This window comes from Aulostomus chinensis, chromosome 12 (genome assembly GCF_037954235.1).
Source record: "Aulostomus chinensis isolate RoL2024-O1b breed Wild chromosome 12, RoL_Achi_v1.0, whole genome shotgun sequence".
NCBI lineage: Eukaryota > Metazoa > Chordata > Actinopteri > Syngnathiformes > Aulostomidae > Aulostomus > Aulostomus chinensis.
The window spans coordinates 10,472,209-10,497,400 of NC_141331.1; the positions used below are offsets into that span (position 1 = coordinate 10,472,209).

General features: G+C 40.2%; 3 protein-coding genes and 1 long non-coding RNA gene across 7 annotated transcripts in view; 1 reads left to right on the forward strand and 3 right to left on the reverse strand.

The window, feature by feature from the left end:
• Positions 1-10,241, reverse strand: part of LOC147251984 (uncharacterized) — a 36,029-nt gene extending 25,788 nt beyond the window's left edge. Inside the window, exons 1-2 of the long non-coding RNA XR_015118824.1 lie at positions 10,124-10,241; positions 6,506-6,594 (exon numbers count right to left, since the gene is read on the reverse strand). This is a non-coding gene — a long non-coding RNA (uncharacterized LOC147251984). The remainder of the gene's footprint in view (positions 1-6,505; positions 6,595-10,123) is intronic.
• A 1,787-nt stretch (positions 10,242-12,028) lies between these two features.
• On the forward strand, positions 12,029-19,810 carry galnt5 (polypeptide N-acetylgalactosaminyltransferase 5). Of its 3 annotated transcripts, none has more exons than XM_086220045.1 (10): positions 12,029-13,523; positions 13,604-13,770; positions 14,171-14,290; positions 15,127-15,262; positions 15,342-15,461; positions 15,574-15,691; positions 15,798-16,127; positions 17,481-17,561; positions 17,716-17,868; positions 18,870-19,810. In XM_086220045.1, the coding sequence occupies exons 1-10, from the start codon at positions 12,445-12,447 to the stop codon at positions 19,008-19,010; spliced, it is 2,445 nt and encodes an 814-aa protein (XP_086076171.1). In that variant the 5' UTR covers positions 12,029-12,444; the 3' UTR covers positions 19,011-19,810. The 3 variants fall into 3 exon arrangements, with proteins under 3 accessions (XP_086076171.1, XP_086076172.1, XP_086076173.1); XM_086220046.1 differs by lacking the exon at positions 18,870-19,810 and adding an exon at positions 18,001-18,136; XM_086220047.1 differs by lacking the exons at positions 17,481-17,561; positions 17,716-17,868; positions 18,870-19,810 and adding an exon at positions 17,240-17,327.
• Positions 19,653-21,057, reverse strand: LOC147251986 (uncharacterized). 2 transcript variants are annotated; one of them, XM_086220050.1, is made up of 2 exons: positions 20,555-21,057; positions 19,653-20,408 (listed from the first exon to the last, which is right to left on the reverse strand). In XM_086220050.1, exons 1-2 carry the CDS (start codon positions 20,856-20,858, stop codon positions 20,086-20,088), a joined length of 627 nt encoding a protein of 208 aa, XP_086076176.1. In that variant the 5' UTR covers positions 20,859-21,057; the 3' UTR covers positions 19,653-20,085. The 2 variants fall into 2 exon arrangements, with proteins under 2 accessions (XP_086076176.1, XP_086076175.1); XM_086220049.1 differs by having other exon boundaries at positions 20,477-21,055.
• A 679-nt stretch (positions 21,058-21,736) lies between these two features.
• cytip (cytohesin 1 interacting protein) lies at positions 21,737-24,901 on the reverse strand. The gene is made up of 8 exons (XM_086220048.1): positions 24,698-24,901; positions 24,356-24,405; positions 24,184-24,238; positions 23,986-24,088; positions 23,675-23,768; positions 23,505-23,571; positions 22,963-23,029; positions 21,737-22,786 (listed from the first exon to the last, which is right to left on the reverse strand). Exons 1-8 carry the CDS (start codon positions 24,854-24,856, stop codon positions 22,305-22,307), a joined length of 1,077 nt encoding a protein of 358 aa, XP_086076174.1. The 5' UTR covers positions 24,857-24,901; the 3' UTR covers positions 21,737-22,304.
• Positions 24,902-25,192: the final 291 nt, after the last annotated feature.

Sequence of the window (25,192 nt, forward strand, 5' to 3'; positions counted from 1 at the left end):
GGATACGAGGCTGTATTCAACCTTTATCTGCAGCCACACACACACACACACACACACACACACACACACACACACACACACTAGCACCAGAACAACAAGCAATGATGGCACATTTACAGTATGCCCTGAGAAGTACTGACTCATTTGTTCACACATAACAAAGACATTAACTAAACATGGAAAAGTAAACGACTGCCTGACTCACATTTAGTCATGGAACATGTTTAAAAAAAAAACACAATGTACTGACGTCATGTTTTCAGCCACATTGGTACAAACTTTCATCCTGTATGCAATTTGAGACTAAAAATGTACTTCTATTTGCAAACAGATCACCTGTCAACGATTTACATCAAGATTTGATATTCTTTTTAACTACAAATATATCACCAACAACCATTACTATATTTTAATCAAAGATCTAATTCTTAATAGAGCAAACATTTCAATTAGTTGACATGAACACAGCCACAAGTAAATCTAAAGTGATTATTCCTGCCCTCAGAGAAAGGCTGTCTCCCTGCACTCTGTCAAAAGGTCAATTATGGCCCCAAACCGGCATGCAGTGACAGTGACCTGGAAGCGCTACTGATGACCCCAAGTCCAGGGGCCCAAAAGAGTTGATCATCTAACATGCAGGCTGCCCGGAGCCATGGAAATCTGACATTTGTCCTTATTCAAATGAACACAAACAATATGCATCTCATGCCTCTCCCTAACCTGTGCCAAATCTAAGGCATAGGGACCAGCACAGTCTAAACGCATTGTCCTCCGACCCAGGTCCGTGCCCTTCCCTGTGAGTGTACAGCCACGCAGCCACCGGAGACACAGCCCACAGTACCAATAGAGAGGAAACAGCTGCCATCTTCTTAGGATCTACACATTGCTTCTAGTCCAAACAAAGCACAGTGGGTGTATGTTCTAAATGTTTGAACAACCAGGACTAACGCATAATACAAAACAAATATGATATATTATATATACATATATATGTATGTATATATATATATATATATATATATATATATATGTGTGTGTGTGTGTGTGTGTTTATATATACATGTGTATATATTTATGTATGTACATATGTGTATATATATATATATTTCACCCTTATATATCTATATTTGTTTATAAACACACACATATATTATATATATGAATTTTATTTTATATATATATAATATATGTGTGTGTTTATATTGCTTCATATATAATACATATATATATGTATGTATATGAATTTTATTTTTATTTTATTTTAAATTTAGAGCATTTTTCTGTATTTTGGCCTTTTTTACGTGCTTTATCTTTATTCTCTGACTTCTCAGTCCTTTTAGGTTGATTAATTAACTTTGCAACTCTGAAAGCCAGCGAACAGCTGTCCAGTCTTGTAATTTTGTTTTGTACCTCAAGAGGCAACGGTGAGATAGAGCAGCCCAAAGAGGCACCAAAGAGGATGATGCTGGAACCTGGAAAATTGGAATTTGGTGCCAGTTCAGACTATTCATAGATCAGCTGACTTCATTCACTGATCAGATACAGGAATGATGGTGCCGATCCACCATCAAGCCAGATTGCATCCCAGGGCTCTTGCTGGACCATGAACCTGCTGTAATGTAAAATGAGATCTCACCAGTCCATTCACATTGTTCACAAAAAAACTGCTTTGGAACACATCCAAATTTAATGCATTTTTCTTTATTTTGGCCTTTTTTACATGCTGTGGTTTTCTACAATCCAATGATGAACCCTTGGTCCACCGCTCAGTTGAGTCACCTATTGGTTTGTGTTTGAGGTCTTGAAGCCTCAAGTTTTAAACTCTGCCATCTTCATGTTTGATTTTTAAAAATGTGATGGCACTCAAAAAGGCCACGCCCCCTTAATTATGTTAATTATTGATTATGGCCCTGTTTACTTTTGCTGAAAACTTAGAGGATTAGCAAGGGAACTTGCTTTTGGAGCCGGCCCCAAAAGGCCAATCAAGGAATTGCAGTTATTGGCACGTCCGTGTTGACTGTGCTTTTCAGCCCCGGTTGGTCACTACCTGAAGCTTGGGATCATAAGTGAGGGTAGGAATGTAAATCAGAGCGTTACACCTCCAGGATGATATTAAAAAAAATGAGCATCCTAAACTTCCATAATTGCGACATGCTGGAATAAACCGCAGATTTTTGAGAATCATTGTTAAGTTGAAATGTCATAACTCATTATGGTAATTGGAAGTCAATTATAAAACAAGTTATGATAACTAATTGAGCTTGTCAGTTTTCACAGTGCATTAGTCTTTTCATTGGATTTTCTGATATTAAGAAAAGACTCTTTCTTTTAGGTTTGGTCAAATCTGACAAACACCCTTAATGTGCAGTCTGTTCACGCTGAGCCCAACATGATCGGGTTTACTACACCGGAGTAAAAGCTTTGCAAAAACACTTCCATAAGAAGGTTATTGCCGTAACACCGGTGCATACACAGTAAATTCCCCCTGAATAGCACTTGCCTGAAGCAACACCTACCATGGTAAATGTTTATCTGTGTGGACTCCCCATCTCATGCTGTTTTGTCTGTGTGTGCAGAAGGTAGCGGCCTGGCCTGGAACTGTATGACACAGAGCCAGGGCTTTCATGTCTTCAGGGCGTTCCACAGAGCATGATCATGAAAAGCAGAAACATGAAGAAAACTGCAAAAGGTTGAGCCATGGAAACGTCTTTCCTCTGCACGTCAGTTAATTTCCTCGTTTTTTCCCCCTTTGGTTCCACATCACTTTTCTATTATGTTTTCAGCCCAGTGAAAACATAATAGAAATCATGCTGCTGGAAAAAAAAAAATCAAATCATTACACCCTCAAATGAAAAAATGGATACCACTGAAAATTGTAAGGGAATTGTTATTTTTCACATTCTAATTCACATCACAAGGAACCGTAAAAGGAACACACGCTGTATATCAGATTGGTTTGGCGCCTTTTGCCCCGAGCCACGCAGCACACACTGATATTAGTTTTAAATACAGATTGCTGGCAATAACAGCAGAGCCCATGTCTTCCACATGGGCCCGGTGTGGAGTGCCTCACATCGCTGCCTTGCAAAGACAGCTTCAATCAAGAAAGCTCAAATAAATGTAGTTCTTTGGGCTCTGTCAACTGTAAACTGTTATTGATCCCAACAAATGAAATTTGTTCACGTTGATCGATCAAACACATTATCTGTGTTTTCCAGTCTATTACCGGCAAGTGGAAACTCAGGAGGCGTCAATAAATAGAGCTGGGTCACCCTGGGTAGATTCCTTTCAAGCTATGGGGAGCTGTAAATACAGGCGACTAAACATAAGTACTTGGACTTAAAGGTAATGGACCTGTATCATGACTAAACACTAAGTGTCTGGGGTGTCGAGAAGTGGAAAGCACTCCTGTAGCACCTTCAAGGTCTAGAGACACTTGTGTATGTGCCGTATACTTGCCCTCCTCTCTGCTCCCCCTATTAATACCTCCTCCCTCCCCAATCTCTCTTGCCTACACATGAAAGCTTTCCAGCTGGCACCCAGCGCCTGTACTTGGCAGGTCGGGGGGGAACATGAGAATTAAACCTATATCGCCCCAGTTACCAGTTCTCAAATATCAGTGGAGTCCAGCACTTCACCAGGGACGTGTGAGAGGAAAGCATGTAAATGGAACAAAAAGCTCCTCCTGGCACCGCTGACTGCTATTACAGGAGTAAAGTTTTCAAAAGGACGTAGGCGCAAATGCTCCTAAGAAGGCAGACTGCGTCTAACAGCTGGATACAAAAGTGCTGAAGCTAATGTGCTAATGTCCTGACTGAAATGTAACTGGTTATGAAGCAATTGTGGCGGCAACATCAAGTTGTCCTCTGTGCAGCTGTGATTCAGACCAACAGTCAGTATAACTCCAATGTCTTCTTCTCTTCTGTTTGATGCTAAATAAACCCAGCCCTTCCCGAGGGTTACAGGGGGACACAGGAGTGAGTAGGGAAACTCAGAAATGAGTGTTTAGCTGGGCATCTGGTTCCTTTGTGTTTGAGTCAGGAGGATTTTTGACTGGTGTTACAGTTAAATGCTTCAATTAAGATCTGAGATCAACACTCGCTTGAATTATTTTAATGTTGTGTTCTACGGCACAAAACACATCAGTACAACAGCACACTCGTGAATTCTTAAGTATTACGTCTTAAAAATGGTGACTGCAAACAAGACTACCGGACGAGACATCGTCATGCCAAAAACAGAAGAAGCGCGCACATGGTGTAGTTTGAAGTAGTTCGCATTTAACCTTCAGAAATCATTCAAGTTGTGTTCATTTATTAAGATCTCCCTGTTAAACAAAACCTATAAGACTCATAGATTCACAATTATTTCTGACAGTGATAGAAATTCTTTGCTTTTGGTTGAGGGAAACCGTGGTGATACTAACGTCTGGACTACAAAATTACATCATCCTATGGCACTCTGTTATATCCCGTTAATCAACTGTATTTTGTGGCTCTTTTGACAAAATGTTTGAAACTTGTGTTGGAATCTCACTTCGGTATTGCATAGGAATATAGTAGAAAACACCTCAGCTGCAACTATTCATTCTTTGTACATCAAAATAAAATTACTTCCCAACAATGTCGACAGGAGATCGATTGTTTCAGTCCTTTTTTTTTGTTATTTATGACTGAAAATTAAGAGTCTTTGAGTTTGGGAGTGTTGGATGGACAAAATAAAAGAATGTAACACACCAGCTGATGGGGCTGTGGGAGAATTTCATGTGAATTTTTTTTAAAGTTTCTTGACATTTTATAGATCTATAATTCATCGATGCAGGTTAATCGATGGTGGTGACAGACGTCAGTTGCAGCCTTACTTGGTAAATTAACAGAAAAGCAATAAACTGCTAACTATGTGTAAGCTGCGGCCCTCTTTAGATTTTCCTATTCTTTTTAAGAAAAAAAAAACATTTGTCTTGTGTATCGTGGCAGAAATGAATGCACATCCACCTACCACACGTCTAGCAGTTTGAGTGGCTGCAGTAAAGTGTGATCAGGTTGGAATATACTGTGTTGAGTCAGTGAATCTCTCTTTAACAAAGTTGCAGCTCACTTTGCAAGTCATTCTGTTTGTTTTATTTTCCTGATGTGAGGTCACAGACATCAGCTGAACTGGACTAAAACCATCTCCGCCTGTCTTTTCACATTTCTTCAGACTTAACAGGAAAGTGACAGCTTGTCCACCAACCAAAGGCAGCCTAACTAGAACCAGGGGTATCCACTACAGTGACAGAGCTAGCTCTGATAGCTCCTTTATTATGGAGAATTACTTTTAACAGCATAAAACCACAGAGTCTCATTTTTTTTCCCCATGTTTCTGCCACTATCACTCGAGGTATTGATAAGATGTCTAAATTTATTGCAGAATAATTCTGCAGGAAAAGAGATAAAAGGTTGCTGAATAAAATATGAGGCGAAGGCTGTAAATTGTAGCAATGCATATCATTTCATTCAAATGTAGGACGCAATTACCATCTGCTACACTCATCAGTCCCCTCCTTTATGACTTAATTATATGTTTAATGCTATCAGATCAAGGAAAGGGCAAACAGATGAATGAGGGAAAAAGAGGAAAGATTCTGCAACAAGACAAAAGGCAGATGAAAAGTAGCATAAAAGGATGGAATTGATTTCATTCACCAGGAAATAGAAAAAGTTAATTTAGATACAATGTTCCCTCATCTCCTGTGCCTTTCTAAGATAATAAACCCAGCGTGTTGCCAATAGGTCTCATACCAGCCAGACAAAAGGAGTCAAGTTCCTCTGCAACTGCAAGTCTCCCTGCTTTCATCAAGCATTGATGCATCCGGCAACTTATAAGTCAGGGGTCATAGAAGTCTACAGCCCTCACCCACACGTATTCTCTCCTGATTCATCAAACACCTGCATGCTTGTGTAATGTATCACCCTGTTGCTACTCATTATTTCTGCTTTATTTTAGTGGAGTTAAGCTAAAGATCCCCTGGTGTATCGGGTTCTCTGTAACTCCATTCTCAGGGTGCAATAAAACTTCACAATACTGCAACTTTTTTTTTTTTTCAGTTTTTGTTTTGTTTTGGATGCAAATGGTGTACGATCGTGTTCACAAAGAAAACCGGGGTTGTCCAAATGGCTGTGGGGTAAAGAGCTAGCCAGTGGGCATCCCAGGTGCCAGCGGGCACTGTCCTAACTGTGTACCTTTGGCCAGAACTCATTACAGGGTGACATTTAGGACTGCTGCTGTCCATGCCAAGTCAGCCTTCTGGATCGAGACAAATTATGTAGTTATTTTTTATGTCAGACATTAAGTCATGTCCAGTGGGAGCTAAATTAGTATCACCTTCATGTCACCTGGAAAAAAAATTGATTAAAGGCTGCGGACTTCTTAAACAGAGGCGTTTTTCTAGTTACTGCATTTTGTTCTTTAAAAACAAGGATAAACTGAATTATGTCCTATTGATAGTAAATCCTCCTTGTCGTACCTGAGATAGCGTAATGGAGAACTCTTCACCTGCACACTGGAGAGGATGTGATGATTTACTTTGCTCTGTGGTGACTGGTTTTTCAAAACCTGAGGAAAAATGAATGGAATGAGAATATAGAGACGATATAAGCCTCCAAACTGCCAGAAAACCTGTAATTTAGAAGTCAAATTTTTTTTTATCAAAAATGATTCTTATCATAATAGAAAACTTTTTCTCATTAAACAAAACCTCAATGTCCTTCCTTTATATGCTTCATTTTCTTCTGTTTTTCTTTGCTTTATGAGAATTGCTGACAATATTAGGTCATATTGCAAATTATCCTCCAGCTGGATGAAAAACATGAACAGAACTAAAGCGCCATCTTGTGGACAAAATCAAGTACATCGACAGTGCATCTCAATGGTTCCTGATGGCCACCGAAACGTTGGGCTGTCGAATAAATTTGCATTAAACCCTTGAATTCATCTATTATTTGCATGAATTGAAAAAGAAGTCAATTAAAGGTCATAATCAAAGTTGCTGCAAATGTTTTCTAATGTTTTCATTTATCAGAGGAAACATTTATAATCTGATAAACTCATTGATATATCAGTCCACGCTACCTTGCCGGTGTGTCATGAGGCACAGAAAGTTGTTTATCTGGCTTGTGTCACTGGCTAAATTGTAGATAATTACTCATTTAAGTATTCAGAATAAAGCATTCATACACTGCATATAGCCGGATGTATTTTCCTCGGAAACTTCTAGATGTAGCAAACAGAAGAAATGGGATGTAATTGATTAGAAGTTAATTGTGCAAAGGTCTCACTGATGGGAACCATCTGTCAAGCTGTACATTCAGTAATTCTAATCATAATTAATTAAACGGCTAACAAATTACATACATCATAGTTAGGGTGAAAACTACCGCAGGAAGTGTTATGAAACAAATTAGCTTCAACAATGTGAGAAAATGACATCACATAACTAAATATTATACTCATTTCCACCAGCCATATATCTTAATGAATTCTCTAATTAATTTAATTCACACAATATGCATAATTTGGAGCAGAAAATGTCAGTGGGTCAGAATTAGCCATATTGTTGCTGGCTGTCTATTTCAACAAGCGCCATATTAGCAAAACATGACCCCAATGTAAATTACACAGAACAACTGTTGTAAATTTAATTCCGGGTTTAATTAATGTGTTCTAAAGATAACATACAAGTACATTTAGCTCCCTTTACACATTCCAGTGTCGGTGAAACAGTTGCCTCAGTTTTGTATTATCTGTTTTACAGGAAATGCCATGACTTAATGTAGCAGTCGAGTATCAAACACATTTATTTTATTTTTTTTGCTGAGATGGCTTTGTTGTCAGGGTGACGCAACACCACATTCTTTTCTCTCCATCTTTTTCGCACTCGTTTCTAAATTAACTCCATCGCGTTGAGGTCAATGAGTCAAAAGGATCAGTTCTAATCTAACCCTGCGTAGAGGCGGATTTAAAACTGTGTTACGGTATTTTACTCCACTTCTGCAGTACAGATATGTCGCTTCATGATCTTTTCTTCTCAAGTCACATCAGATACAGATGGAAAAATTACACTGAATTATGACCGTCCTCAACTACTAACAGAGCTGCATGATTTGGTGGAAAACTCCTACTGCAATAATTGCGTAGTACTGTTTCAAAAAATGTTTACCAAATTCAATAAACAAAATTTTGCTAGATCAAAGAGATAAAGCCACCCCTGCAATATTTATATAGTACTGTACTACAGTAATAATGTAATGTAATAATAATAATAATAAATACTGTACTACAGTACTACAACTGTGGCTGGCATCACAGTTAAATGTGCAGCCCTAATACTAAACAACAACAAATAAATGGGCTTAAAACTTAATATAAATATTTGACTCACGATTCAAAATTCCAGGGAAATGCAAACAAGATTCATGATCTAATCTCAGCATTAACTCATAGAACTGTAGTCAAAATACTTCTCTTAAAAGCCCAAATAATGTTTAGACACTCCAGGTATGCATGATAATATGAAAAATTAACGTCATAGGTAGGATTTGCAACAATAAATCATGGACAATACGATCTGGTCCAGCACTCAATCTCATCGTAAAGCATCGGCTAACCTCCACATTGACTACTCATTGATCTGCTGCTTACTTTCTTCAAAACATTTCCAACCAAATTTTCCTTTTATGTATTGTGGTATACAATCAACTCTTGCAAGTGCTTGCTTCAAGTAACAAACAAATCAAAAGCAAAAATAGTTCAATTTGCTGTGATTTAGTCCTGTCATGCATGTGTGCATGAGACATACAAACAAATATAGATGCATATTATGTTGCTGCAGGATAACATCGGCATGAATGAGCTCTTGTGTAATGACACACAAGTGATCGACTTGGGCCACCCCTGTACTACTAGTGTCCTTCCCAACCGTGTGCCCATTCAGTTCAGGGAAAACACAAATTTACCAAATGATGCCATCATGAGTGTGCATGTAGAAATGGGAGAATAAATGAATAAATTGCCCAGTGGATGAAACATATAAGCTAACACATGCATTGCAGGGCTCGGGGGCTATCCTGAGGCAAATCATTTAGCATAACACACTAATGAAAGCGTGTGTAGTGCAGTTAAGGGCAGCTACCATGGGAGGAACCACTCCCCTCCCTCCTCATGTTGGGGGCCGTTAATAGGCTGGATGGAGCCCATGGTAGTCCCAGGAGAGGCCTGTTGATGAAGAGGAAACCTTGTCCTCGCCTTCACTAATCACTAGCTAATGGCTGCAGTAACACAGGTTTTACTAATGTCGCTGTACACGTGGGTCTGAACACGTGTGTGAGATTTAGGGATGTTTTAGAATATTGGTCATGGAGGAATCCACTGTTCTCTGTGTGTATTTAGCTGCTTAAAGTAGAACTTAGATAACCGTGAAAATGATAAGCAAAAGGCTCCATTAGTGTAAGACTGTTTCCACTCTGAGACTTACTGTACTTCCAGTTTCACTGAATATCTTCGGGTTTGGTGGAGAACACAACTGCTCACAATTCAACACTAACTTACACTCTGTGATTGACATAATACTGACTACTTTTGGAGCTTTTATAATCAGTAATCAAGTGCAACAATAAAAAACAAACTAGCAGATTCATCGACCAACGCTAAAAATAACTGTTGCTTGTGTGAGAATAATATTTGACAAACACGGCTGCAAAAATGTGTCTATGACAAATCTGTCTCAGATTTGTTGGCAGTGACTCATTTGGTACGTCAAAAAAACATATAAATTATGAATCAGTGGAATGTTCATTTGATTAACTAATTTTTAAATAAATAATTTTACAGGTGTTGACAATTACTATAATAACTGAAACAGTTATTGACAATACACTCGTGATAATATCCGTTTGACTGATAGCATTATCGATAATTATAATAATAACTTTGATTTGTTCACATTTTCGCAGTCTAGCTATCACTATAATTGTTTAGGTAATGATACAGTGGGAGTGAAAAGGTTAAACCGTGTGTTAGCCTGCTGTTTTACTGTGATGCTAACTGGCGTGCTAATGTCAGGTGTTTTCGAAGGACAAACACTCACCCAAACTACAATAACTGAGTTTGACAACAGCAAACTATTGGCGGACTCCACACAAAATTCAAAATCAAAATATTCAAAAAAAGATGTTAAAATAAATGTGATAACAACTGCTCCCCTTTTTACTAACAGCACGCGAGATAGGACAGGGACGATAATGGGCGGAGTCAGAGGTCATTGATGACGTCAGACGACTTCATTATGAACGGAGTTTCCGACTGTACTGTTAAAATCTCTGGAAGAGTGCAATTCATGTGATTCATATTCATTCATATTCATATTCACCCTAAGAAATTTAAATTTTGGCTGCACTTCGTTTCTCCTTCAGGGTTTCGTTTGTTCCAGTTTTACATTCCTCTTCAGAGTTAAAAAAAAAAAAAAAAGATGATATATAGATCGTAGCAAAGATGATTTTAGAAAAGTATATCTTCAGCAGTTACTGAATACCAGTACTTTAAATTCTTTACTTGTGTATAGTTTAACTTTACAGCAGGTAGGTTTGTCCTGATAAAACCTGAAGTAAATATGACATTAAGTAAATGGGGATTGAATGCAACAACACTTGATCGCTCGTTAACAGGGTGACCAAAACCAACAGATTCTGGCCGATCACACAACCCTGGGTGAGGGCGGAACCACTAGGGTGCGGACAACAGCACCCTCTGCTGGACAACTTTGTGAAATACAAATACAAATCTGCACCGAAATCCATATAATGGAAACTTTAGTTAGATTATCCCCAAATCAAATGTTTATATTTACATTAAGTGTATTGAAGTATTCTTATGTTCATTATTTTATACTGATTATTCAACATTGCACTGCATTTCATAGATTGATCATTATAGATATATAAAGCAAGGATGTATTCTACACTCGGGGCTCCTGTAAATGTTTTAAGTCAAATTCAAGCACTTTCATATTTTTAAGTTTTTTTTCCCAGCACCTTAAGGTTGTGCTCTAAAAATAAATAACTAGATTTGAATAAAATTTCAAAATTTTTGAAACCAAATCACAGCATTGGGTGTTCCTCAAGGTCCTGGTGTCTTAATGCGGCATTTCAGAGGAATTTGTTTTAAATGTATTTATTTTTTCATGTCATCCAAACACACATATCTCAGTGTGGTTATATGGAGATCTATGGTGTTGGTGTTATTTTTATTCATGTGCTATATTTCATGGTGTGAGGTTATGGAAGCGTTGGTATTGCAACTACTTTATTGTCATGTTATTATGTGTGTTGTGGTTTAGCCATGCTGCCCAGGCCAGCTATAGTACAATCAATGTTTGCTTTTGTTTTTGAACTTAATCCCACAAATTGTGGTGATATATGATGATGATATAAAAAGTACAATACTCCCTTCAAAATCCCTTTACAATGCATATACTCAAGTAAAGCTCAAAATCCTAAACATTGTACTCTGTGGTCGAACATTGCTAAGTATTTTTTACCCAATTACTAGACATTGTGAAGAGAAAGATTTTGTACAGAGCAGGTAAAACCCCAAAAAGATGACGTCATTTCTCATTCTAAATCTTCAAACTTCAGAGGGAAATAACCAGTGCAGCGCAACTGGAACACACGCCCCCTTCACATAGAGGTCAGTGGTTCCAGGATTGGACCCTCTCAAGCACTAGAATACACAAATATCACATAGAATGTGTACCATTACTTTTGATATGGTAGTAAACTCAATCTCAGATAGTTCTCTATGTTTTTGAATGGAGATGTTTACTTGTAATATTCTATCTTGGTATTTTTCTTTTACCTAAGGTCAGGGACTTCTTCCACCACTGACTGTACTACAGAAATTGAGTAAAAATAAGTGGAAAAAAAAGTTTAAATTCCACCAGTCCACACACTATAAAGGTTTTATTGTGAAAGCCCCCCCCCCCCGTCTTCCGGTACAGTTGTCCAGCTGCTAGCTTGCTAATTAGCTCCGCGTAAAGTAGGCCGACACATTCCTATCTTACCACCCAATCACAGCAGGCTGAAAGTGGAAGTCGGTGGTTACGTCTCACTCATGTGTCTCAGTCAAAGTTGTGCGGAATTGTAGCGATGAAAGCTTGAGGACTTTGGTGAATCCGGTGAGACGACGGTTCCGTCTCTCGGTGTGCGGAGATGACGGTAGCGACACGGTACGTTAAGATAATGTAGCTGGGCGGGTTCGGAGGGTCTCCGCCGTGTTTCTCACTTCTGCTTATATTTGTAGCATGCCACGCAGGCAGCTATCCTCCCCAAAGACTGCAAGTTCCCCATTCAGCATGATATATTGACATTTTATTCTTTAAAAAATTAAAATATAAAAAAAAAACCTCGGAGAATGATGAAAGTTCGGAGATATTTGCGGGGCAGTGGGAGGGTTCTGGCGTTTGTCTTTATTGCGTCTGTCATTTGGCTGCTCTTTGACATGGCTGCTCTACGAATATCCATAAGCGATGTGAACAGCCAGCTGTTGAGGGAGCATGTGATAAGAGACAAGGAGAGTTTGAAACAGCAGTCCAGGGTGACAGAGCTGGTAAAAAGTAGGTTCAAACACCCGGTGCAGTGGGTGGACTTGTCTGGAACACCTGCGGGCAAAGGGCCAGTCAGTGCAGGCATCAAACTAGATAAAGTGTACAGACAAGGAGGTAGAAAACAGGTAGTGGGGGTGAAAAAAGTGAGCTCTGTACCCCAAGGTGATAATATCCCCAAGAAAAACCCTACTAAATCTGTAGTTTTCAAACAAAACGACAAGGTAAAGCAGATTGTTCCTGCTAAAGAAGTTGTGCAGTTGGATTTGAATGGACCAAAACTGGAAAAAAATACAGTTAAAGATGGTTCTGCAAAGTCATCACTCTTAAATATAACCCAAGTGCCACCTGGTGTTCAGGGAAACAAACTGGAGAAAACGCCCCTGAAACCTGGAGATGCAGCACAAAATGTCATGGATAAAAAGGGTCCAAAGACAAATGTAAAAGTGGAGGATGAAGCGAAGAGCAGCGCAAAAGCTGTGGAGGCGCACCCTGTTAAAACAACACTCCCAAACAAGGATGTCAAAGGAAAAGAGATCAGAAAGGAGCAGAAGAAGGAGGAGGAGGAAATCAGGAAGATTGCCAAGAGTGGTGTGACTGAAGTGAAGAAGCAGCCACCCCCGAAACCTACAATCAAGCTCCCAGCTAAAGAGGTCTCAAAGCAAAATTCCTCTGCCGTTAGAAAACCAGGTGTCCACCGAGTGCTCTCTCTCGACGCCACTCTAGCTCCCCGAGATGCCAGTGCAGTGGGCCAGTTCGGCCAGGCAGTGATTGTTGCCAGCAATAAAGAAGCCGAGGTGAAGAAGAGGTGGGATGAAGGGCATTTCAACGTCTACCTGAGTGACCAGATCCCGGTGGACCGCGCCATTCCTGACACCAGGCCTGAGATGTGAGCCTCCTCTCTGCTCGTTACCTCTTCAAATCGCTGTGATTGCTAAACTGAATTTGACGTTACTACTTGTTTTTCAGGTGTGCACAGAATCTGGTCCATGATGACTTGCCTTCCACCAGCGTGATTTTCTGCTTTGTAGATGAAGTGTGGTCAACACTTCTCCGCTCCGTGCACAGCGTCCTCAACCGGTCTCCACCACATCTCCTCAAAGAAATCATTCTGGTGGATGATTTCAGCAGTAAAGGTAAACGTGCTAAAAATCTTGACGTGTCATCAGTGGCCAGTCCAAAAAAGAGAACACATCGACTGGCATCTTGATAAAGTTTGTCTAAACCAGGGCAACCCTGTAGTGTCTATGGAACAGCTACGCCCTCTGCTGGCCGAAGCGGTACCTACAAAACGCTGGTGCATTTAATTTTGTCGGTATGTTGGCGGGGAGAGAGATATAACATATAACAGTATCTGACAGGGAAAAACACAATTTTTGATCCAAGACTTGACCAGAGAGGTGATAACAGGGCCTGTCAACATCTCATGGTACTACATACAACACAGTCATAACTGGTAGTTTATCTAGGTTTCATTTGAGAAGTTCACCGTTGTTCAATAATAACCAAGTTAAGAACTCACCTTCACCTCGGCAGACTATCTAAAGAAGCAGCTGGATGACTACATGTCCCAGTTCCCCAAAGTGCGAGTCGTTCGTCTGAAGGAGCGTCAGGGTCTGATCAGAGCCAGGCTGGCCGGAGCCGCTGTCGCCAAAGGTAAATGAAGTGTGTATGACATATGAATATGTGTGACATAGATATAATAGATGACATTTCCCCCTGTGGAAGTGTAGACCTCACACACACACACACACACACACACACAGCCTGATGACAGAAGCTCAAGTGCAGGCCAAACCTGTAAAAGTAAGACAATCTCAGGACAAGGAGCACATTTATCGGACATCCTGCTGTTGTTCAAACTGCTGGCTCTTTTCTTATCATCTGTGTGATATATATTTTTTCCAGCTCAGGCACTTGCAAATGAGCCAACCTGATAAGAGGAAAGTATGCAACTCTAGTTTGCAATAATAAACAAGTTCTCTTAAGTATTAACACAAGTGTACAAAATGTACCTGCAGGTTTGAAATCCAATTCAGTCAGAACGCGTTCGCCCAGCCGGTTAAGACAGAAAGATTAACGGTGTAATCTGCTCTTTCTGATTTAGTAATACTTTGGGGTTTTTCTGTCCCAGATCCAGTTTCTTAATTCAGATATGGACTTGGATAAATAAAGTTACACAGGCACAAAAAAAATCTGTTATTCAATTTTGATTATCTGTCACGTTTTTTGCACCTACATTTGTGAGGAATGCAGTTCTAAAAATAAGATGAAAACACGGCATCAGTAACAGCTCGGACTGAGCTGCACCACACATTATTTTGCTACTGTCAAACATGTACCGGTTTTATCATCGCGTACTCTTATGTTTACATACTTAAACAAACAGCAGTCTGTCAAACAACTCTGATACACGGGGCTGCAGCTGTGTTGATATGATAAAATATGTGGCTATTTGTTTAACTGCAGCAGGATGTTTGCTCTCCTCACAGGTGAGGTTCTGACCTTCCTCGACTCCCATGTAGAGTGTAACGTGGGCTGGCTGGAGCCTCTCCTAGAGAGAGTCTACCTGGATCGTAAGAAGGTGCCCTGCCCCGTTATCGAAGTCATCAATGATAAAGACATGAGGTGACTCCAGTAGTGTCCGGGTGGTGTTGTCACTGTGACATGGGATGGAGCTCCTGAGCCTCTGCTTCTCTCTCTGCAGTTATATGCTGGTCGATAACTTCCAGCGAGGTATTTTCAGGTGGCCTCTGGTGTTCGGTTGGAGCGCTCTGCCAGAGGAGTATATCAAGAAGAATAACATGACCATCTCAGATCCCATCAGGTACCAAAACATGGTCATTATGCATTCATAAGTTGGCTTCATTGCAAAACATCCAGGTTTTTATGTTTGTTTGGGTTTTTGTTTTTGTTGTTTTGTTTTTTTCATTCTGAAGATGTCCAGTTATGGCTGGCGGGCTTTTCTCCATCGACAAGAAATACTTCTATGAACTGGGGGCATATGATCCCGGCCTGGATGTGTGGGGTGGAGAAAACATGGAGATTTCATTCAAGGTTCATCACTGATCTATTTCATGCACAAATACTTGTTTTGAAGTCTAGAATTTGTTTCATATGATGACATGTTCTAAAATAATTCTGCGTGCTGTCACTTTACCAGATCTGGATGTGCGGAGGGGAAATCGAGATCATCCCTTGCTCTCGAGTGGGACACATTTTCCGAGGACAGAACCCGTACAAATTCCCGAAGGACAGGCAGAAGACGGTGGAGCGTAACCTGGCGAGGGTGGCTGAGGTCTGGCTTGATGAGTACAAGGACTTGTTCTACGGCCACGGCTACCACCACCTGCTGGATAAGAAAGTGATCGACATCGGGAATCTCACAGAGCAGATCGAGCTGAGGAAGCGGCTCAAGTGTAAGAGCTTCAGGTGGTACCTGGAGAACGTTTATCCGGAGATGAAGGCTCCCCTGGTCAAAGCAGAGGGCCTGGTAAGTTACTGGATGCTTGGTCGTATATTCTCTTCTCTTAAACCATATTTACGTTTCCCCTAATTAGTTTTTTATGGTTTCCATCCATTACATCTGCTGTTAACGGTCCAGTTTTATGTCTGAATATTTCACCAAAGTCCCGTCATGTAAAAGTCCCAACAGCAGTCCGGCGAGACTTTACATGCTGACACAGCACACGTCTGAAGTAGCGCTCTGCGATTTGATGATGGTGTAACATGTGAAAGCACCATACTTATTAACAGCTTTTAGCATTAAGTTTAATACTGTTCATGCACTGGCCTACATCTTGCGCTTGCTGTACATGTTTTATGTTTATATGGTATTCTATAAGGATTTACAACACTGCTGCATTGTTTTTCGTCGTACCTGTACCATGTTGTGACAAAAAGTCAAATCTATTGGTGCCAAATGTTTCACTGACACTACAACAAGCCTAGATCAAATGAGAAGCTGGTTCCTAAGGAGGGGCTGCTTCTGTCACATGAACCTGGTTTGGGAATGAGAAGTCTGAACCGCTTTAGAAAACCGTATGTTGAAAATCACCATAACCCTAACCACAAAACTATTTTTTGAATCGAGTCCAATCAAAAAGTATGAGTTTCTACAGACAATGAATGCTCTAAGCAAGCGTGTCCTATTTCTACTTACCTGATATTTTACACGTTCAGGTTTTATATTTGAAGTAATTTGCATATTTGGGCAAAGATTTTAATCTCTGTATATATTAAGTATGTGATTGATAAAAGTAATAAGTGACCTTTTTAATAAAAAAAAGGGAAAATTCAGTGTATTCTTTAAATGCAGGCTTGGTGATGTGGTAGTTTCAAACTATACCACAAACCAGAGTCTCCTGTATACCTCAATATTTGGAAATTTCAAAGTAAAGCACTTCAGAATCACTGGTGCTGGCGATCCTCCTGCTCAAGGGACAGTTTTTCTTGGAAAATTAAGCTGTAGCTGTTTGTCCCCCTGATGACAGCAGTTTAAAAGTTAGAATCAAACGCTAATGCAGTCGGCGAAAAGAGCACAACCAGACGTCATTTTAGCTCACCTCTGCTCTCTCTCTCTCTCTCTCCCTTCATTTGCATCAGATGACAAATATCATGTAAGTAGACAGGTTTGCTGTAAATATCAGGTCCTGGGTCATGTCTGAAGAAAGGAAGGACCTGAAAAACATCCTCGGTTTCGCAAATAGTCGACGCACATAATGTCTGATGCTGTGTGTGTGAAAAGGTCGACTGAGTCAAATGAGTGAGCAAATGTTTGTGTTGCTGTTGTTTCATCTCTTAAACTTGTTTCACCTCTTCATTCCCTTTTTTTGTTTTTTTGCAGGTTTTCAATCGAGGCTTGAGGAAATGTCTGGCTCTGCTCAGAGGGTCGCTGGCCTTCGAGATCTGTGATCTCAGCAAGCAGGTTGGTTTGGTTTGGAGATTCTGGGAAAAATATTAACATGTTACGTATAATTGACCTGAATATTCCCTAAATGTGGTCTGCTAGGATTCTTGAGTTTAGGTGGAGTGTTTTTCCAAGGTTGGTCACTGTTCTCCATTTCTCTCTGACACCACAGAGTCAGCACTTTAATTATACCTGGATGAATCAAGTACGCCAGCAGGACCTTTGTGTTGCACGCCACGCCAAAGACAGCGCCTTCACTTTGCAGTTGTGTGACAAGGCCAAGCCTGGAGTCCGCTGGCTCCACAAATCCTCCAACGCAGCACTGGTAAGTTGACTTTGGGTGTGCCATTTGCTTTCTCTACCATATTTGTTTTTCTTTCTTTCACCGCTCTGTCATTTTAGAAATTCCAGGTTTCTAAAAGACATCAGCGTTGGTCTGTTGTTACTTTTCCAACAGCAGACTCACTTGCAATCTAAATGTTGCTGTGAGATCAAATCGATTGTCAGTAGCAGTGCCAGGGAGGCCTGAACCCCCGGAGGTTCTCACTCACGGAGGACTGGAACTGTCAAAATCAAAAATAAATTGATAGAGGGCTCGAGAGGTAAATATATATATATTAGATATGCAATGAAATTCACTAAAACATAAAATGATAACTCTTGGTATTGACATTATTGTGAAAATAATTTAGAATGACCATGACCTGTGATCATCCTATAAATAAAAGTTGACCCAAGACTGATTGACGACTCATTGATACAGTAATGTGTGGAGAAATGTAAATTAAAACAAAATGTATTTAGAAGTTTATTGAAGTAAAGAGAAGGAAAATGCGAAGTGAAATAATAAATGCATCAAATTTTTTTTTTTTTTTAATGAATTCATTGAATATACACGAATAAATACCTTGGGGGAAATGGTAAATGTTTAAAAAGTATACGCAAAGAATGAATGATAAATTAAGTAAAGTAAAATAGCAGGAGATTGGAATACAGAATCAAACCCAATCAATTAATAATGCATTAATTTTTTTTAATTTTAATTTTGCATTTGTTTTTTTAATATTATGTGAATTTAATTTCACTTAATTCTTTGTATAATTTTTGAGTTTGGCAGATTTTGTCCTCTAGGTACTGCAGATTCTGGGATAGAATTGATGATAGAATACACTTCCACAATATGGAATGATTGTTGCGTAAAACCCTAGAAATAATGGTTTAATTTAGAAATACTTCTGTGTGTTTTGGAGGAAACTAACATCCAACTAGATAGCAAACTGGTGCGATATCCCCAAAACTTTTTTTAAATTTTTTAATCTTGTCTAGACCGAGCACCTGATGGCTGAGTTTGGCTCCCACCACATGTGCCTGGAAGCTGGGCCTCAGGGTGACAGTCTCCGCCTCAGCCACTGTGAACCCAGCAATATCTTCCAAAAATGGCAGTTCACACACTACCACTCTCAGTGAAGAGACTGGAACGAGATCCATAAACATGCCGAAGAAACTACAGTACAGCCTGTGGTCCAGTTTGAATGGAGGCAGGAGGTGTGGGCTTGTGCAATGATTTTCTTTTATGTCTCAGTGTCACATGACCTGGAGTTTACACTGCAGTAGTGCCAGAGCCTTCTGAAGGTTTGGACTGGAGGTTGCACAATTTCGAAACATTTCTCTATCCAAGACCGCACATGTGCATGAGACAAAATATAATTTCACAACCAAAGATAAACATGAGTGCCTTGATTTAACATTTAAATATTTGTATAGAATCATTTCTTTGTCTTTGCTGGGGCTGAATAATGTGTAAGATGTGTGCATGTAATTTCAAATCTATGATTTGTGTTGATTTTTGGAGAGAGTGTTTTTTTTGTTTTGTTTTGTTTTTTTCTACCTGGTGCTCTTTTTCTGTGGTTTTTAAATGCTGCCCTATTTAGGTGGAGGTTTTGCTGTGGAAATTCTTGGTATGAATTTCCCTTTGTCACTAGAGGGAAACGTTGCTCCAAAACAACCAGTCAAGATAGGCTGACCTTGTTTTACACTCCAAAAATGATTGAAAAGCATTTTCTTTGACGATAGAATTAAAACGACTAAAGACTTGAAACATTTTACTCTTTTATTGCATTTTTTTTTTCATCCATCAGTTATTAAATATGATACCTTATTTAGATATCACTTGATACACAAGTTTCACTTCATCTGTTTAGATACAAAAGCTCTAATACCAACCAGCATCTTAGTTATAGCTGGTGGGATTAAAACACCCTGAGCTGCTTATTTATTTAAATCTGCTGCTCAAATACCTGTTTTACATAACTTGACATTGCATGAACGAGTGAGTGGATGTCAGAAACTATTAGACATTCATCTCCAAACAGTGTTTTTCACAGCGAAATCCTATTAGTCTATGTTAACTTGTCAAAAAGCATAGAACAGTAGCGGTTAACTTGAACTTTAGATCTGAAAGCACAGAAGTGCAATTAGTGTCCTTTAATATTAATCTTGAATTATTCGTCACGTCCATCAGTTTATTTTCCTGGAGAAGTTGTTACAAATTCATGATCATGCACTCGAATTCCTCGATCTTCTGGCGTGTGTTTCCCTTGCGGATCTTCCGGTAGGACACGGTGCTGTATTTGGAGGTGGTCAGGTGGTCGAAGGATTCCTGGAGATCTGGGCTGGATTTCTTCGGCAGAGGTAGAGTGGAGTAGCCTGGGCCGGGGTCTCGAGGGGTTCCTGCAGGAACATGGAGGTCCTCCTTTTGCTGTTGGTGTTCGACACCAGACATCTGCCGAGGGTCTGCCGGCGTCCCACTCAGCCTTGTGTCAGTCTCCTCATGAGACACATCAGAGGCTTCAGCTGCTAGATTCTCTGAAAAATAAACATTTTAAAATTCTTCCTCACAATCTGACTATAACTTGCTGTATAACTTCTCTTACCTTCCACTGCTGATTTACTCTGCTCAGACTGCGTTGGCACATCTGTAAGTGGAGGTAATTCAGTGTCTACCCATGCACCTGCAGTTGCCGCTGTCTTGCAATCTTCCTCTGCTCCAGTCCGAGGGTCATCATCCGCCTCACTGTTAACAAGACGTCTGCAACCACCTAAATCACGTGACTTGTTTGCTTTCATGTCCTCTTCATCGCTGTAGAACACTGAGTCATCCCCCTCCTCTACTGACCACACATCTTTCATCTCAGGGGTCTGTCGAGCTTCTAGGGTCATCCCACCAATGATGTCCAGCACCTGGGAAGCCGCCGCGTCGACTTCTTCCGTGTGTTTCACTGTCTGTGTAAACATTGGGCTCTCCTCCATCTGCATCTGTTTGGTTCTATCAAAAAAAAAAAAAAAAATTCAGATGATTCAAAAGTTACACAGCCTCAAGCACGGCATTGTTGTTTCTCTGGCTGCTGCACAAGAGAAAAATAGTTCTAAACAGTAAGGAGAGAATCCATCCTGCGTTCCAGTCTGCGAGGTCGAGTATGCTGGCTTCTGTTTGTACCATGTAATTCTGTGAGCGTGTGGAACCACAGAAGAACAGAGGTTTTGTTGTAGGCCCAACAAAGCTTCTTTGTAACTCTGGCATCTCTGCATATGGAGCGATTGTACTGATTCATTAATCTTTCCACGCTGGTGTTTTTAGTCTGGATTAACATTCTCCTATAGGTTTACATGGATGCACAGAATTACGTATTTTTATACCTTGAATTTAAAGCAAGCTAAAAAAAAACAGATCTAAGATCAGAAGTTATGCAGCAGACGTGCTGATGTAAGGTTGGAGTATTCTAAACACTTACAGTCACAGTGCTTTTCTGAAACTTTATTTTAAATTGGGTTTTTGGGGTTTTATTTTTAATTGCCCAAACAAGAAATCATGTGATTTTTTTTTTCAAAAATGAAGTGCATGAGATTTTTTTTTTTTTTGCAAACCATTACACTCTTTTTTTCTTTTCTTTTTTTTCCCTCTGTCTGTCTTTAGCAGAGACAGGAAACCACAAGGTAAACGCTCCCGGAAATATGTGCATTTCTCATCCCATGCTTTGAGAAAAAAAAAGTGTTTGTTTATAAGTAAGTCTCCAACAAATGTCAGGTTTTGACTCATAACTCTCGAACAAATGTATTATTATGTGGTATCTGAAGAACGCAGTGGTTCATTTACAAAATTCCAAATTTTATTGTTAAGCGTGCAGACAGATGAATTGTAGCGTCAAAAAAGTCGCATTTTTTTTCTTCACTGAAAGTAAAATATACAAATTACACCACATTCCAGTTGACAAGACATGGTTACAGTATATCTGAACGCTGATAATATCTGTCACACATGCTGAAGATTATTTTAGAGTGAGGTGAAACAAGTTCAGTAGTACCTCCCATACCCACATCCTGTTTTGTGCTAAGCAGCTATCTCTCTTTGGTTTGTTGGTTTTTAGTACTTAACCTGGTTTATGTGATTGTCTGACATTTTTCATAATTGTCACAGTGTAAAACTAAAGTTGCAATTATAGCTGCTGTATCACAGAATGCTGTCATTGCGTACAGGAGAAGAGTTTTTTATTATTCAAGCTGGCAGGATACATAATCTTGACATTACAGTTATTACGCTCAGCGCATATTCAAGCACTTGTTCAAAAAGAGAGTTCATAATGCTTGTGTGTCTCCAAGTCCATAAACAGTGACATTGCAAGTATGTCACATTATAGCAAAAAAAATTGCTTAACCATTTTCAAGTGAAGAAACTTTATTGACATGTTGAGAATAAGCGGAACTTTAAGTGTTTGCCCCCTTCTCCTCCTCTTCCACTGATCGCTGGAGGCCAGGAATGTACTTGAAGATGTTTTTTCTAGTATTCGCTTTCCTGGTTTTCCTGGGTAGGGTACCAAACAAAGAAGATATCCTTGTTTCTTCCCAGCTAGGGGAAAGAGAGCTGCTGCTGCCTGTCAAGCTGGAGCTGCTGGAGCGTTCGAGGGCTGGATGATGATGATGATGATGATGGCTGGAGCTGGATGAGGACCTGAAGCTGACCCGTGAGGGAAAATCTCTAAAGAAGCAGTCGTCCTCGGCGGTGCTGACCGCGCTGCAGGGGCTGGGTGAACTCAGATCTCCAAACACACTGGCCTGGTCACTGTCATCAGTCATCACGCTCCTGTAGCTGCTGTCACTAGAAAAACGACGGCCAAAGTGGCCTTTAGGAGAATTCAGAGCTTCTGAAGAATCCATGGAGACGTGGAGGCTGCTGACGTTCAAGTTACCTGGAAACGTAAAGCAGGATCAGTAAAAGTTTTCAGCAGGAAACTCGTCAGCAGTGGTTTATTTTTCAGGGGAACTCCATCTTATTTTTCTCAAGTTTACGCCTCAATTTCCTTGGCAGCTTCAATGAAATGATAACGCAGGAAAGGAAGTGCTGTGGTCTGACAGCTGATCTCACCTCTCGTCAGGCGTTGTTCCTGTATTGTCAGGGCTTGCAGCTCCTTCAGTTTCTCACTCAGAGATTGCTGAACAAGAAAAAAAACAGACATAGTTTATGTTCCCTTTCAAATCACACCATGTTGCTGTAGTGCAAGAGAAGTTGCCATTCATTAATACCAGAAAGGTTGTGTGGTTTAGTTTTAAAGGAACACACCATTTTTGGGGTGAGAAATATGCTCATTTGCCTTCCTCTCCAGAGCCAGACAGGAAGATAGAAACCCTCCTCTTCCCGGTGCTAGTTAGCTTAGCGCAATGAATGGTAGTAAAGAAATTCTCTTTTGTCCAAAGAGGGCGGTATGCTATCCTGCCCATCCACGACCACTTCTTGTGCTAAGCCAACTAGCAGTCAGTTGCTCTCAACTATCTTCAATCATCCATCTTCTTTTCTAGCCCTGGAGAAGATGGCCACAAAATAAAGCTAATTTCCTCAAAAGTTGTTTTACTTTTACTGTTTTTTTGGAAGCTTGAAACAACGACGACAAACATGGTTTAGAGACGTACCTTGAGCAGGTTCATCCTCTTCTCCAGTTCAATCCACTTCACCACACTCCCACACACAGTCTCCATCCTGAAATAAGACAAACACATTCATCCAAAAATACTCTGACTTATTGTGGAGTTTATCGCCTGTTGAGCTACTTCATAGCAACTAATAAGTCCTCCGTTCTTACTTTAAATGGTTGGTTGATTCTCTTATCAGATGGAGAACGCGCTGATGAGAAGACCCCTCAATGCTGGCTCCGTTGATAGTGACAATAACATCTCCTGTGATGCGGGAGGAGGCAAATAAAATTAATGAATTGTATTTTATACCTGCAGCAGAGTTTGTGGCTGAGAGGGTTTACATGTGTGGGAGGGGGATATATTTCCATATCCATCAACACTAGTTGTATAGCAGTTTTGTCAGTGTGTGTGTGTGTGTGTGTGTGTGTGTGTGTGTGTGTGTGTGTGTGTGTTTGTGGTGATGATGTGGGTGTTTCACCTGCAGCCAAGCCTGCACTCTCAGCAGCGCTCTCCTCCTCCACCCTGCGCACAAATGTGTACATCTCAACTGCAGAGTTGCTCCTCAGCTGCAAGCCATAAGTCTGCAACAGAGACACACCTTTGTTACAAAAAAAACACATTTAAACTCTTGAGATAAGATTAAAAAAGCATTCATCTAAATGGCGATAAGGCGTACCTGAATTTCAAACCCAAATGTTTCATTGTCTTGCTTCTCAAGTACAACTGTAGTCCTGTGTAACAGAAGTGCATGATGCATGGATTGAAATGATTATTTATCCATTTGCATGTCATGGGCATGAATGTGACACTTATGCAGACGAAAAGGCAGATACATCAGATAAATTTACCTCTGTGGGTCGGAGTAATCAACCAGAGAGTTGGAGGGAGTTTGTTTTGGCTGCAAAATAAGAGATGCAAGTTCCTTCTCACAACAATATGCTTTGAGCTGTAAATCTCTCAGGCAATGATAAAAGCCTGAGAAAATGTGGTGTTACATAACATTAAAAGATTAGAATTGAAGGCTGCAAGGTCCTGCTACTGTGTACTTGCTGGAACTGCTGCTCAATACACAATGTTGATATTGATCAGATATTTGTGACAATAAATCAGATGAAAACTGCTGAAGTGTGAGTGTTTATACATACATACAAATGCATACATGTATATATTACACTTAGTAATTCTCTCACCTTGCTACCCCTGGGTGGGGAGTCTGTGCTCTGCCGGTGTCGAGCACTGATTCCCCTCAGTGAACGCCTGTACCACAGAGAGCTTTTCTTCCTCTGAGTATTGTCCAGGATGTATTTGTCCTGGCTGCTCTGTTCATTGACATTCATGGTGGACTGCATGGTAGAGTTGTCCTCACAGCACCGTCCTGTGCTGCTGCAGCAACTCTTCAGTGATCGTGTGGCCCTGCCCCCCCCCCCCCCCCCCCCCCCCACCACAGAGCAGCTGAAAGCAAAATGTGTCAAAGCGGAAATCAACATCATGTGATGATTGTGGCGGACCTTCATGTGCAGATCTCACACACCTAATTTCCCGTCACCCCTTTTTCTTCTTGAGAAACTTAGGCCTGCTCTTTTGAAAGGGAAAGAGGATGTTTAAGCCTTTTATTCCCCTCAAACAGCCCCTTTTCTTTTCTTTTCTTTTTTTTGCATTCTTAACAATTTGAATGTACTGTGTCA

Excerpts from the sequence above, each read along its gene's own strand:
- galnt5 (XM_086220045.1), top strand. The coding sequence starts at position 12,445 with ATGATGAAAGTTCGGAGATATTTGCGGGGCAGTGGGAGGGTTCTGGCG. Across the intron at positions 13,524-13,603 it reads CCTGACACCAGGCCTGAGAT|GTGTGCACAGAATCTGGTCC; the intron begins GTGAGCCTCCTC and ends CTTGTTTTTCAG. Across the intron at positions 15,462-15,573 it reads ACCATCTCAGATCCCATCAG|ATGTCCAGTTATGGCTGGCG; the intron begins GTACCAAAACAT and ends TTCATTCTGAAG.
- LOC147251986 (XM_086220049.1), bottom strand. The coding sequence starts at position 20,858 with ATGCAGATGGAGGAGAGCCCAATGTTTACACAGACAGTGAAACACACG. Across the intron at positions 20,409-20,476 it reads GAGTAAATCAGCAGTGGAAG|AGAATCTAGCAGCTGAAGCC; the intron begins GTAAGAGAAGTT and ends TTTATTTTTCAG.
- cytip (XM_086220048.1), bottom strand. The coding sequence starts at position 24,856 with ATGCAGTCCACCATGAATGTCAATGAACAGAGCAGCCAGGACAAATAC. Across the intron at positions 23,769-23,985 it reads GAGTGCAGGCTTGGCTGCAG|GAGATGTTATTGTCACTATC; the intron begins GTGAAACACCCA and ends CCCGCATCACAG. Across the intron at positions 23,572-23,674 it reads GAATCAACCAACCATTTAAA|GATGGAGACTGTGTGTGGGA; the intron begins GTAAGAACGGAG and ends GTCTTATTTCAG.